General features: G+C 43.3%; 1 protein-coding gene across 1 annotated transcript in view; it reads right to left on the bottom strand.

The window, feature by feature from the left end:
- ARHGAP20 (Rho GTPase activating protein 20) overlaps nucleotides 1-12,068 on the bottom strand; it is a 160,052-nt gene that overhangs the window by 108,264 nt on the left and 39,720 nt on the right. Inside the window, exon 2 of the mRNA XM_077298330.1 lies at nucleotides 7,198-7,283. Coding sequence (XP_077154445.1) covers nucleotides 7,198-7,283 — 86 coding nt within the window. The remainder of the gene's footprint in view (nucleotides 1-7,197; nucleotides 7,284-12,068) is intronic.

The following is a 12,068-nucleotide window of genomic DNA, read 5'->3' as shown; positions in this document are numbered from 1 at the left end:
CGCTGCCTCATAAGGAGCATGCCCAGGTGTTGTAGGGAGGTCATACAGGCACGTGGAGGCCACACACACCACTGATTCCACTGAAGTTGGATCAGCCTGTAACTTCATTTTCCACTTTGATTTTGAGCATCATTCCAACTCCAGACCTCCGTGGGATATTAGTTGTGATTTACATTGATCATTTTTAGGTTTTATTGTTCTCAAACACATTCCACTATGTAATGAATAAAGATTTACAACTGGAATATTTCATTCAGTGATATCTAGGATGTGGGATTTTAGTGTTCCCTTTATTTTTTTGAGCAGTGTATATTCCCCCCTAAGGTAAGTAAAATGACGAGTGGAGTACTCCCAAAACATATCTGCACTCAAAAGAAACTTGGAGTAAACAAAAACCACTAACATATGAGAATAATAAAATCATGATTTTATTGTAAACAAATACTAAAAATACAGAATAAAAAACCGTAAAGAGGTCAAAAAGAAGAGGAAAACATTATATTAAATGTTTCATGGTTAGAAGCAACAGCAACAGCAGAGATCCTTGCTTTAGTAGGATGACCATGTGGTGAGTGGCATCATAAAACACAAAATAGACCAAGAGACGGCTCATATCTTGGAAAATTCGTAAGTTGATTCACATGTTAATCAAGGTATTTCTGTATTGAGGCTGGTGAATTCCAATAGTGTAAAATATATCACAATCGTCAACATGGCACGGGTCACCTGGTGGTGCTCCCCACCATTTCTGTAATTGCAAAGTGATTCTTAATCATTAATGGTATTTTCCTAAAATTGCAAGTTATCCTTCAGCTATCTGATAAATGCATTAGGATGTGGGATAGAGCACCCTGCTCCAAAAGAAGAAGCACCCCCAATAAACCTTTCCTCATCTCTCGAGACCAGAATGTGTCAGCGAAGGACAGAGATTGATGGCTTCCCGTTGTCGAACCTTAGGGAGAGCTGAAACCTAAGATTAAAATACAATAATAAAATACCCCGCAGTAAATAAATAAATAAATAGCAATGGTGCATGAAAATAATATAGGGCACTTAGTTAATATAATTTTGAACAAAAAAATACGTAAAAGCCATCCCACCACGTCATGGTGACCCTTTTTAGGACAGTCCTAACCTCTTGTATTAAAACCTTTAGATATGTCAAATGATGTACATGTGAATTAGGGCCGAGCAGGGCCAAGACCTTATTCCCATTTATGTAATTTTGCACATGGCAAGGTTTTCATGCACTATTGCTATCTATTTATTTATTTACTGCAGGGTATTACCTCATTTTGTTTCTATCTTAGGATTTGTCTGTTTAGTGGCCAGTGTGAACATGCACCTACATGTTGCATGCACACCAACTTGTATTCTAGTTCGTCTCTTTAGGTTTTTGCTTAGGAAATTTTGGTTATGCTTAGAGCACCCAACCCAGTGGATCTAAGAGTTCATTCTAGAGTGGATCTCCTCCAAAAAGGAGATGAACCAGGGATTTGCAGGGTGGAGCAGAACCTGATGACCATACAGTCCTCTCCCTAGACTGATCAAGAAGCGACTCAAAAGGGAATCACACTTCGAAAAGTCCAGGTAAGGCTGGTTTCACATTTGCGTTGGGCAGAGCTGCGGAGGGCTGCGTAGTTCCTCTGTTAAGCCCTGCCCACTGCCACACCTCTTCCATTCAGCTCCGCCTATGTCGACATGTGTCCTGCGTACCTATCTTTAACATTGGGAACGCAGGCCATGTGAAGGTATGCGGATGCCTCCGCATGCATTGTTTTGACCCTGTGCCGACCACAACAAAATGCAACATGTTGCATTTCACGCAGTGTCAAAATGATGCATGCGGAGGCATCCACATAGATTCGCATGGCCTGCTTACCCAAGATAGGTCGCATGCTGACGTAGGCGGAGCTGAATGGAAGAGGTGCGACAGTGGGCGGGGCTTAACGGAGGAACTACACAGCCCTCCACAGCTCTGCCCAACGCAAATGTGAAACCAGCCTTACAAACACAAACGGAAAAGGTGCCACATGGTGGAAAACAATTACAGGATAGCAGCACAAGCACATCATACCAACCATCAAGCATGGTGGTGGAAAGGTAGGACCTAGAAACCTTGCAGTCATTGAGTTGAACATAAACTCCTCTGTATACTAAAGTATTCTAAAGTCAAATATGTGGCCATCTCTCCAATGACTAAAGCTTGGCCAAAACTGGGACATGCAAAAGGACAATGATCCCAAGAACACCAGGAAATCTAGATCAGAATGGCTAACAAAGAAAATAATCAAGATCTTGCAATAGCCAGACTTCGACCCATTTGTTATGCTGTGATGGGGCCTTAACCCTTTAGTAACCGGGCCAAATTTTTGAAATCTGATCATTTGTCACTTTATGTAGCAATATCTCTGGAATGCTTCAGCATATCTAATTGATTTGGAGATTGTTTTCTGTGACACTTTACACTTTATGATCATGATAAACTTACGTTAATATGTTTTGTGTTTATTTAGAAAAATATCAGAAATTTTGCAAAAAAATTTGCAATTTTCAAACTTTGAATGATCAGATAGTCATACTGTAATTTTTTTTATTTGGTTAACATTTTAAAGGATTTCAAAATCTGTCAGTAATTTTTAATTTGTTGCAAGGAAAATTCCAAAACTTATCTTTTTAGGGACCAATTCAGTTTTGAAATGGCTTTGGGGGACCTATATATTGGAATTCCCCAAAACGTGTACCATTTTAAAAACAGCACCCCTCAATGTATTCAAAATTGCCTTCAGGTAGTTTATTAATGCAGCGCCCCAGAGTCCTGGTCATTGCAGTAATGTCGCTCTTCCACCAGGGGGAGTGATGTTACGTCTGATGGTACTAAAGGAGTTCACCTTGCCAGGTATCACAGTCACACACTACACTTCACACTCCAGTCCACCAGGGGGAGCAAAGCTTCTATCTACTAGGGCACTCCTCACACATGGGTAAAACTGGTGGGTTGGATAGGAAGTTAGGCAGAGAGAAGCAGACTGGGCTTCGACCAGATAACATCGAGGGAGAAGCAACCTGGGTTTGACCCAGAGAGGTCCTGTCAGGGGTGGGATCCTGACAGAGACCTAGCAAGAGATAGAACGTTACGGAGCTGCGCCTGCACATCATTGCAGCAGCATCCTAAGAAAGGACACGAAGCGAAGTATATTGTGGAGAGTGAGAACCGAAGTCACAGCACAAGGAGATAATACCGGGAGGAGTCCTGCCCCGAGATCGGCAGCCTCCTTCCGAGGTGCGTAGCCAGTGGCCGGAACACCGAGGGAGTACTGACTCTACGCATTACTCCAGACAACGGCAGGACAGTCAATTCCAAGTTGGCTGCCCGACCTAAATACCTAAGAAGACACGGAGGCAATTGTGGGAGAGGGGCGTCTCTAGGGTCCCTATAAAATAGCTCCAGGCCTACCCCGTCATACGGGTTGTCCTATCCATATCATCTGGGGGACAGAGAGAGAGAACATCAGAAACATCTACAAAGGTTGTGAGGACTTTCCCGTGGTGCTCAGCAGGGAGGTACTACAACACACAGGCGCTAGTAGGAAGGCTACTGATTTCCTCCTGGCTAAGGGAACTCTGGATGTGCCTTCGGACTGGCCGGACTCAGCCAGCCCTGTGAGCGGTACTCTGGACTGTGGATGCTGAAGTCTTCAGTAAAAGGTAAAGAGACTGCAACCTTTGTGTCCTCGTTATTCATCGCGCCTTACGACGACCACTATCATCATCCACACACTTTGGGAAGCCCTGGGGACATACTTCACCTGTGGGAAGGTATACCATCTGGCTGCCATTCCATCACCCCAGCGGACCCCCAGCAGCGTCGGTCACCCTGACCGAATACCACAGGTGGCATCACGAACACCGTACAAACTTATACCTTTAATTGGGCGCCCCTCAGCAGGGCCACGGACCGGGTCGGGCCACCGTGACATCCCCAGAACCGAGACCGAGGGACCCGGTGCCGAGTGCCCCATTGCCCTGCGCCTGGGGGGCGATCCATTAACCCTTCAGGTGCGTTTCAGGAATTAATGTAATGTGACATGTAAGGATTAAAAAAAAAAATCTATTTTTACCACCTAAATGTTTCTAACTTCTGAACCGGCCACTATAGCCGGAAGACTTTGCGGCCTTTATTTGGTCATGAATTGCCATCGCAAACATCAAGATCTCAGGGTGCCAATGGGGTTAAAGAGGGAGCACCCACACTCTGTTAACCATCTAGATATTGTAGTAATTATTTCCAGCAGTATTTAAGGGGTTAAACGCCATGGTGGGTCCCAACACTGATCGTGGCTGATGCAGCAAAACCAGATCGTAAAGAAGAGTTGGCCCAAATTCTACCAGAACGACGTGAAAGACTGATAAATTCATACAGAAAAAAAACCATTTACAAGTTATTGCTGCTAAGGTTGATTTAACAAGCTAATGCTTCATGGGGTGTACTTAATTTTTCACACACTGCTTCTACTTTTTGGCCCTAGTTTTTTGGTAAATAAATAATGACAAATCAGAATTTGTCATGTGTTGTGCTTCATGTGAGGCTGTATTTACCTAATTTTAAGACCTTTGAAGGACAAGAAAATGTGTTATTATGTTCTGATACATAAAAACAAAGGGGTGTACTTAGTTTTTCTTAAAACTGTACCTACAGCATAAAAAACAAAAAAAATGAACGCAACATTTCTACAGATTTTGTTACCGTCTATAGAGTTATACACGGAGTCATAACATCTCCTTTGTTACCTAAGAGCTCCCGATGGTCGCTGGGGATCAGAGAATACACAAATGTGCTGGTTACACACAGGGAAAGCCTTGCTCTGATTTAGGAATGTTCCTCCAGTCTGACCATTGTGAACAGATTCATGGAGCTCAAAACACTCAGCGTTTGTAGCCGTTCAGACTGTGCCAAGTCACCATAGTTCACCAGCCTCTCGCTCTCCGTGCCCTCATTATAACACAGGGATTGGATGTTTGTGCCAGACCTTTCTTCATGCCGCAGATCTTTCCAAGCACAGTCACCACCCTGCCCTCATTTACACACATCCTCGTCCAGCTTGCAGAGAGCCGAGAGTCCTCACCATAGGTGCTACCGATCTTATGCTATGTTCACATTTGCGTTGCGTCGGGCGCAGCCGCGGCGACGCATGCGTCATGCGCCCCTATATTTAACATGGGGGGCGCATGGACATGCATTGTCTAGCGTTTTGTGACGCATGCGTCATTTTTGGCGCAACTGTCAGGGCGTAGAAAACGCTGCATGATGCAGTTTTTTGGCGTAAAAAAAATGAACGCATGCATCACAAAACGCTGCGTTATGCATGCGCACAACAATGCAAATGTGAACGTAGCATTACTCAGCAGCCCCTGAATTTCTCTCCTAGGTGCTCTTCAAAGTGATGCACTGTTTTGGATACGGCACATCCCTCCCGTCTAGTCGGCCCAAACGGGAATTCTGTTGATTTCTTTTGGAAGCAAATGGTACAAAGTAGAAATCTCCAACATATAGTAATTATATATTTTCAATCATTTCCAACATATGACCAGAAAAATGAAATTAAGGGGGTCGTCTCATGACAGATATTAATGGTAATTCTAATAGATTCCCTGTAAGTAAAACTTGGTTGGGGTCAATGATGTGACTAGAAACTTTAGCGACTGACGTAGATAGACACGTCCACCTGATCATCCATATAACATACATCTAAATATACGTATGAGCAGAGGTAGCAGAGATGAATTTGTCACCTTGGCTGTGTTTACATCGCATGTAGGCCTCCTATATACTCTCCGATGGATGTCATACAGTGACAAAAGTATTGGGCCTTTCCAAAATTACATCTACAGGAGCTTTGATGACCTCCCATTCTACATCCATAGACATTAATATGGAGCTGATTCCCCATTTGCAGCTATAACAGCTTCCGCTTTTCTGGGAAGGTTTGCTACAGGATTTTTGGAGGTGTCCTTTTTTTGAGAAGAACATTTGTGAGGTCAGACACTGATGATGCAGGAGAGGCCGGCCTCACAATCTCTATTCTAGTTCATCCCAAAGGTACTGGAAGGGGTTGAGGTCCGGGCTCCGTGTGGCCGCTCCATGTTCTACCACACCATCCTCCTCAAACCATGTCTTTATAGCCCTTGCTTTGTGCACTGGGGCACAGTCACAAGGAACAGAAAAGAGCCTTCCTCAAACTTTTCCGCAATGTTTGAGATTACATTTGTCTGTATCTTGGTAACTAAAGCAATAAGGTTTCTCTTCACTGTAACTTATGGCCGACCCCTGAAAAACAAACCCATAGTATTATCCCTTCTCCACCAAACATTATAATTGGCACAATGCAGTCGTATGGGTATCATTCTCCCGAAGTATGATCCGTCACTGCACAGACCATGTTTTCACTGCTCCATATTCCAGTGGTGGCTGCTTTACAACACTAAATCCGATGCTCAGCATTGTGCTTGGTGATGTAAGGCTGCATACAGCTGCTCGGCCATGAAGTTCCCGGCAGGGGCAAAGTTTTTGTGCTGATGCTAATACCAGATGTTATTTGGACTGTGCAGATATGGAGCATTGGTGACTTTTCTGCCTTTCGCTACGATCCGTAACTTTTCTTGGTTTCCACTCCATGGCTAAGTTGCTGAAGTTCTTTCTACTTCTCAATAATATCTCTCACAGGTGATGGGGGAATATTTAGGACAGAAGAAATGTCTTGAACTGTCTTGTTACACCCATGGCTCCTATTAAAGGACCTTGCTCAAATTCATTAGAGCTCTGACCCAATAGTTTTGACCATATAGTGTAAATTATATGTTTATATTTTTATAATAATGGAGCCCTATAGTAATGGCTGCCACAGTATAGCATCAATAGAAGGCATTCATGTAATGTCTATGTACTGACATATACATTATGTGGGGGCAAAACATAACTATGATATCTCTCTGAATTAAAATGGGTCAGTACTAGGTTTCCAGCATTGATATAGGAAATCACAGAAAAAACATTGTGATATTACAATGATCGGTGCCGAATAACTCACATCTGTTACTGACATATTCAGCCGTGCTACATCTGTATATAGCACTACCTCAGATTTTGATTAATACATTTAATACATCAATAGGGGCTTCATAGGATTTGTCACTTACTTGGTTATTGTCCTTGACTTATTAAGGGCTTTGCTTAGCACAAGGGATGGAGCAGATTGACGTCTTTGTGCCAAACTCTTCATTTTCTGTAAGAAGAAAATCAGATATTTTTTGAGTAAATTACAGTCTTAAAAACTCCTATCTTTAATTGCAAACACAAAAGAGAGCACAATAGTACACATGTAAGCCAGAGATGGTGCAAATTGATTCACAAGACCCGGTCCATCAGCCATGTTGGTAATTTGTGGATGCTTGATGGGAGCCCTGAGAACCACCTCTTCGGGTGAGCTCAGGCACCGGTTCAGTGGCCTCATTGGGGCTTAGATCTGAAGCAGGATTTCGACGTATGCACCAACCGGGGTCATAGACTATAATGGTACCAACAAATCGAACGTGTTCTCTATTGAGCATCATTGTTGAGCATATATGCCTACTGGATGTGGACACCCAGACGCAGTCTACTGCGTGTGAGTGTCTGCCTCCAGTTGGCGTACATGCCTGAAAATAATGCACAATAGAGCACACATATACTCTGTCATCACATCACCATTATAGTCTATGACCCCATCGACGCATAGGTCCGAATCCCGTTTTGCGGGGGGTTCAGACGTAGGCACAGACGTAAGCCACTGAACAGGTGCCTAAACGCAGAAAGCATCCTTGCCTGATGGCAGCCACAGCTCTTCTTTGGATTAGGCGACCTGACACAACGTTGTCGTAATGGTGTGTATCGTCCCGCCATGATAGGCTGGCTAATCAAAAGAGGAGCCACAGATGCTGTATGGTAATGGGCGGTTCTCAGGGATCCTGTCCAGTGGCCACAGATTACTGACATGATGGATGGACTGGTTCATGCAAATCACTTTGCACCCACTTCAGTGCAAGCTCAGTTCACTCTACAGTTGGGAATGAACTCAATTTAAGGGTTTACGATCACTGTCTTCTAAAAGCAACACAGCTCGATTTAGATCATTGGTTGCTCCATGAAGACCCATTTCTAAACACAGTCACCCTGGCCACCAGTTGACTCCTGGATCTCTAGAATTTTTGTTGGAATTTGCCATTGACTGACAACTTACCTCTTCCGAGGAAATAATAGTCTTACATGGCAGATTTTCAAATAAATTACCGACTTTGCATTTCATGGATAGACGAGTATTAAAGAGAGTGAGCCATTCATAACTAGAGAGGTGGAACCTGATCAGCAGGATGTCCATTTGCCCTTCTAGGTCATATAGACAGGGGTCTACTACTTGACGCAGCCCCATTAACCTCCCCAACAATGGGGAATCACATACCACAATATCTCCTTTCCAATGTAAAGAGCTCATTCTCTTCTTCCAGACATGACTGTGTTGACTTTACTGATGAGTATCAAATCTTCTGCCTGGTAAACGTATACGTAGAGAAATAAGTCCTCACTCCACTAATATTTTGCCTTTAGGGTTAAGAAAACTCTTTTACTTAAATGTGTCGTCCAACCCAAGACAAGAATGTAAAGGGAAACAAATGTGTGTATGGAAGCCAAATGGCTCTTAGTTTTTAATTCCTAGGCCGACATGGATTGTGAATATAGAGATAATCCCTACAGACCCGGAGACATTTAGAATTCTTTTACTTTTTATTTGCTGAATGTATATTATAGACAGAAATGATAACTCTTCTGCTACACCTATCATGTCCCATAGGTGTGTGCAGCCCATTAGTGCTGTGTCTCTGATAACCAAGTATCATGAGGTCCAGAATGCTTGTCGTTACCATTCTCGAATCCAAAGTATAAGGAAAGAGGGAAGACCTCATATACTAATATGAAAACAAATATCCATATAGGCTAATAGCATCCAGGCATGTAATCATCCATGGCATCACCCTTTAGTAGCAATAATCGATGCTAGACCATACTTGCCAGTGAAAGATTTGGCAGAATTTCTGGGCACGTGCCCTAAGCCTTCCAAAACCTCCTGGCAACAAGAATACCCAAACAACGCAGGGTGCCCAAACAACAATTCAGGGGATGAAAAATTTGGCTGCAAGGAGGATTGGTCTGAAAAAGAGGCAATGGCAATGCCTATGGGGAAAAAATACCAGCATCACTCCTGCACAACCAGCGCCAAATGTTGGAATGTATGAGCTAGATTTTCCACCATGGCACTTCCGTATGCTATTGGAATGCCTGTGTTAAAAATACTAAAAACAGTTGCTACTCATCCTTCCTTGGTCCAGCGCTCCTTCTTTGTGGTCTGATTCTACGTTTTTTTCTGATTGCAGCGGTGACAGCAATGTAGCCAATCGTTGGCCTTATACTGTCAACATTAGTGGAGCTGCTGGACCCAGGAAATGGCTGCAGCGCTGTTGATGTCACATCATAGCTATAGCTGGTAAGCAATCACAGGAGTAACTGTGGAAATGCAGTCGTGTACTCATTGCCATGATTTTCTATGGTTTTTAACATGGACAAACCGTTGGCAGCCAGAATGTTGAAAACTAGAATGGCTTGGTGGTATCTTTATTTGGAACCAACAGCTTTCTAGTCAGCCCCTTTCCCACATACAAGCCCTTGCCTATATCTATTCTAGGAAATAAGGATGCTTTTCATTTGGACTAACAAGTTTCTAAGAGATGCTTTTTTTTCAGGTCTTCAGATATTAGCTCTTTGCGAAGACATTGGGCATCAGACATTTAATCAACCCAAATGTTCCACTGAGCTCAACCAATTAGTCTCACGTCCTCTGGTAGAATCTCATTATATGCATTTTAGGAGTCACTTATTTTCTAAGAAATCAGACAAATCCATCCCTCCTAATCCATATTATAGACCTGAGGCCAAATCCTTCTAGACCTAACAGACATCATCATCCATTCATGATCCTGCTTCCCTCAATCTTTTCTCCAACCAAATGAACCCCGGGGGTCTCATTCTTAAAATTCCCGCTGTTTAATAGTTTGTTACCCCTTGTAGAGTAGGCGTCCAGCTGATCCTCCACCCCCCACTAAGCACTTTTTCGGGAGTGCAGAGTGGTCTTAAACTTCATTAGGATGAGCCAATTCAGTATCATTATGAGTATGGGGAATTAATGAGACGTGACTGCTGTAGCCAGCGATTATGTAATTAATAACATTGCTTGGGACCTCATTGTTCTCCTAATGAGCGGTGACCATACTGACAGATTTCAGATGCAAGTGGTTTACATCAGCCATGACTGACTTAAATACATTTGGTGTGTTTCATCACCATCATGTGCTTAAATGATATTTATCAGAAAAAGAATGCTTAAATCACGCAATTTAGATTTTTCTTTAATAGCTAATGTGCTTTGTTTTATGTTTTTCATGATTCTATGTGCTTAAAAATAGCAATAAACTGATATTTCTTTTTTTTTGCGCTCTTTTTCACTTGCAATACCTCTACTATAACACTGGAGGCCGATAACACTAGCAACAGGTGCCACCTTGACCCCTTGCCTGCACAGGTGACTTCTGCATCTATCAAAGAGCATGCCCACAATAATACATATATCAGAGAGCATGCCCACAGCAATGCACATATCACAGAGCATGCCCACAGCAATGCACACATCACAGAGCATGCCCACAGCAATGCACATATCACAAAGCATGCCCACAACAATGTACATATCACAGAGCATGCCCACAACAATGCACATATCACAGAGCATGCCCACAGCAATGCACATATCACAGAGCATGCCCACAACAATGCACATATCACAAAGCATGCCCACAACAATGCACATATCAAAAAGCATGCCCACAGCAATGCACATATCACAGAAAATGCCCACAACAATGCACATATCACAGAGCATGCCCACAACAATGCATACATCACATAGCATGCCCACAGCAATGCACATATCACGGAGCATGCCCACAACAATGCACATACCACAGAGCATGCCCACAGCAATGCACATATCACAAAGCATGCCCACAGCAATGCACATATCACAGAGCATGCCCACAACAATGCACATATCATGGAGCATGCCCACAACAATGCACATATCACAAAGCATGCCCACAGCAATGCACATATCACAGAGCATGCCCACAACAATGCACATATCACATAGCATGCCAACAGCAATGCACTCATCACAGAGCATGCCCACAACAATGCACATATCGCAGAGCATGCCCACAACAATGCACATATCACAGAGCATGCCCACAGCAATGCACATATCACAGAGCATGCCCACAGCAATGCACATAACACAAAGCATACTCTCAACAATGCACATATCACAGAGCATGCCCACAACAATGCACACATCACAGAGCATGCCCACAGCAATGCACATATCACAGAGCATGCCGACAACAATGCACATATCACAGAGCATGCCCAAAACAATGCACATATCACAGAGCATGCCCACAGCAATGCACATATAACAGAGCATGCCCACAACAATGCACATATCACAAAGCATGCCCACAGCAATGCATATATCAAAGAGCATGCCCACAACAATGCACATATCACAGAGCATGCCCACAGCAATGCATATTTCACAGAGCATGCCCACAACAATGCACACATCACAGAGCATGCCCACAGCAATGCACATATCACAGAGCATGCCCACAACAATGCACATACCACAGAGCATGCCAACAGCAATGCATATATCACAGCACAGAGCATGCCCACAACAATTCACATATCACAGAGCATGCCCACAACAATGCATATATCACGTACGCTCACAGCAATGCACATAGATTGTAAGCTTGCGAGCATGGCCCTCACTCCTGTTAGTGTCCGTTGAATTATGAGCTATTCGATAATGTTTTTATTGTCTGTGCATGTCCCCTCTGAATTGTAAAGTGGTGCGGAATATGTT

This window comes from Ranitomeya variabilis, chromosome 3, assembly GCF_051348905.1.
Source record: "Ranitomeya variabilis isolate aRanVar5 chromosome 3, aRanVar5.hap1, whole genome shotgun sequence".
In the NCBI taxonomy this organism is placed as follows: domain Eukaryota; kingdom Metazoa; phylum Chordata; class Amphibia; order Anura; family Dendrobatidae; genus Ranitomeya; species Ranitomeya variabilis.
This window is presented reverse-complemented; position numbering and strand designations above follow the sequence as displayed.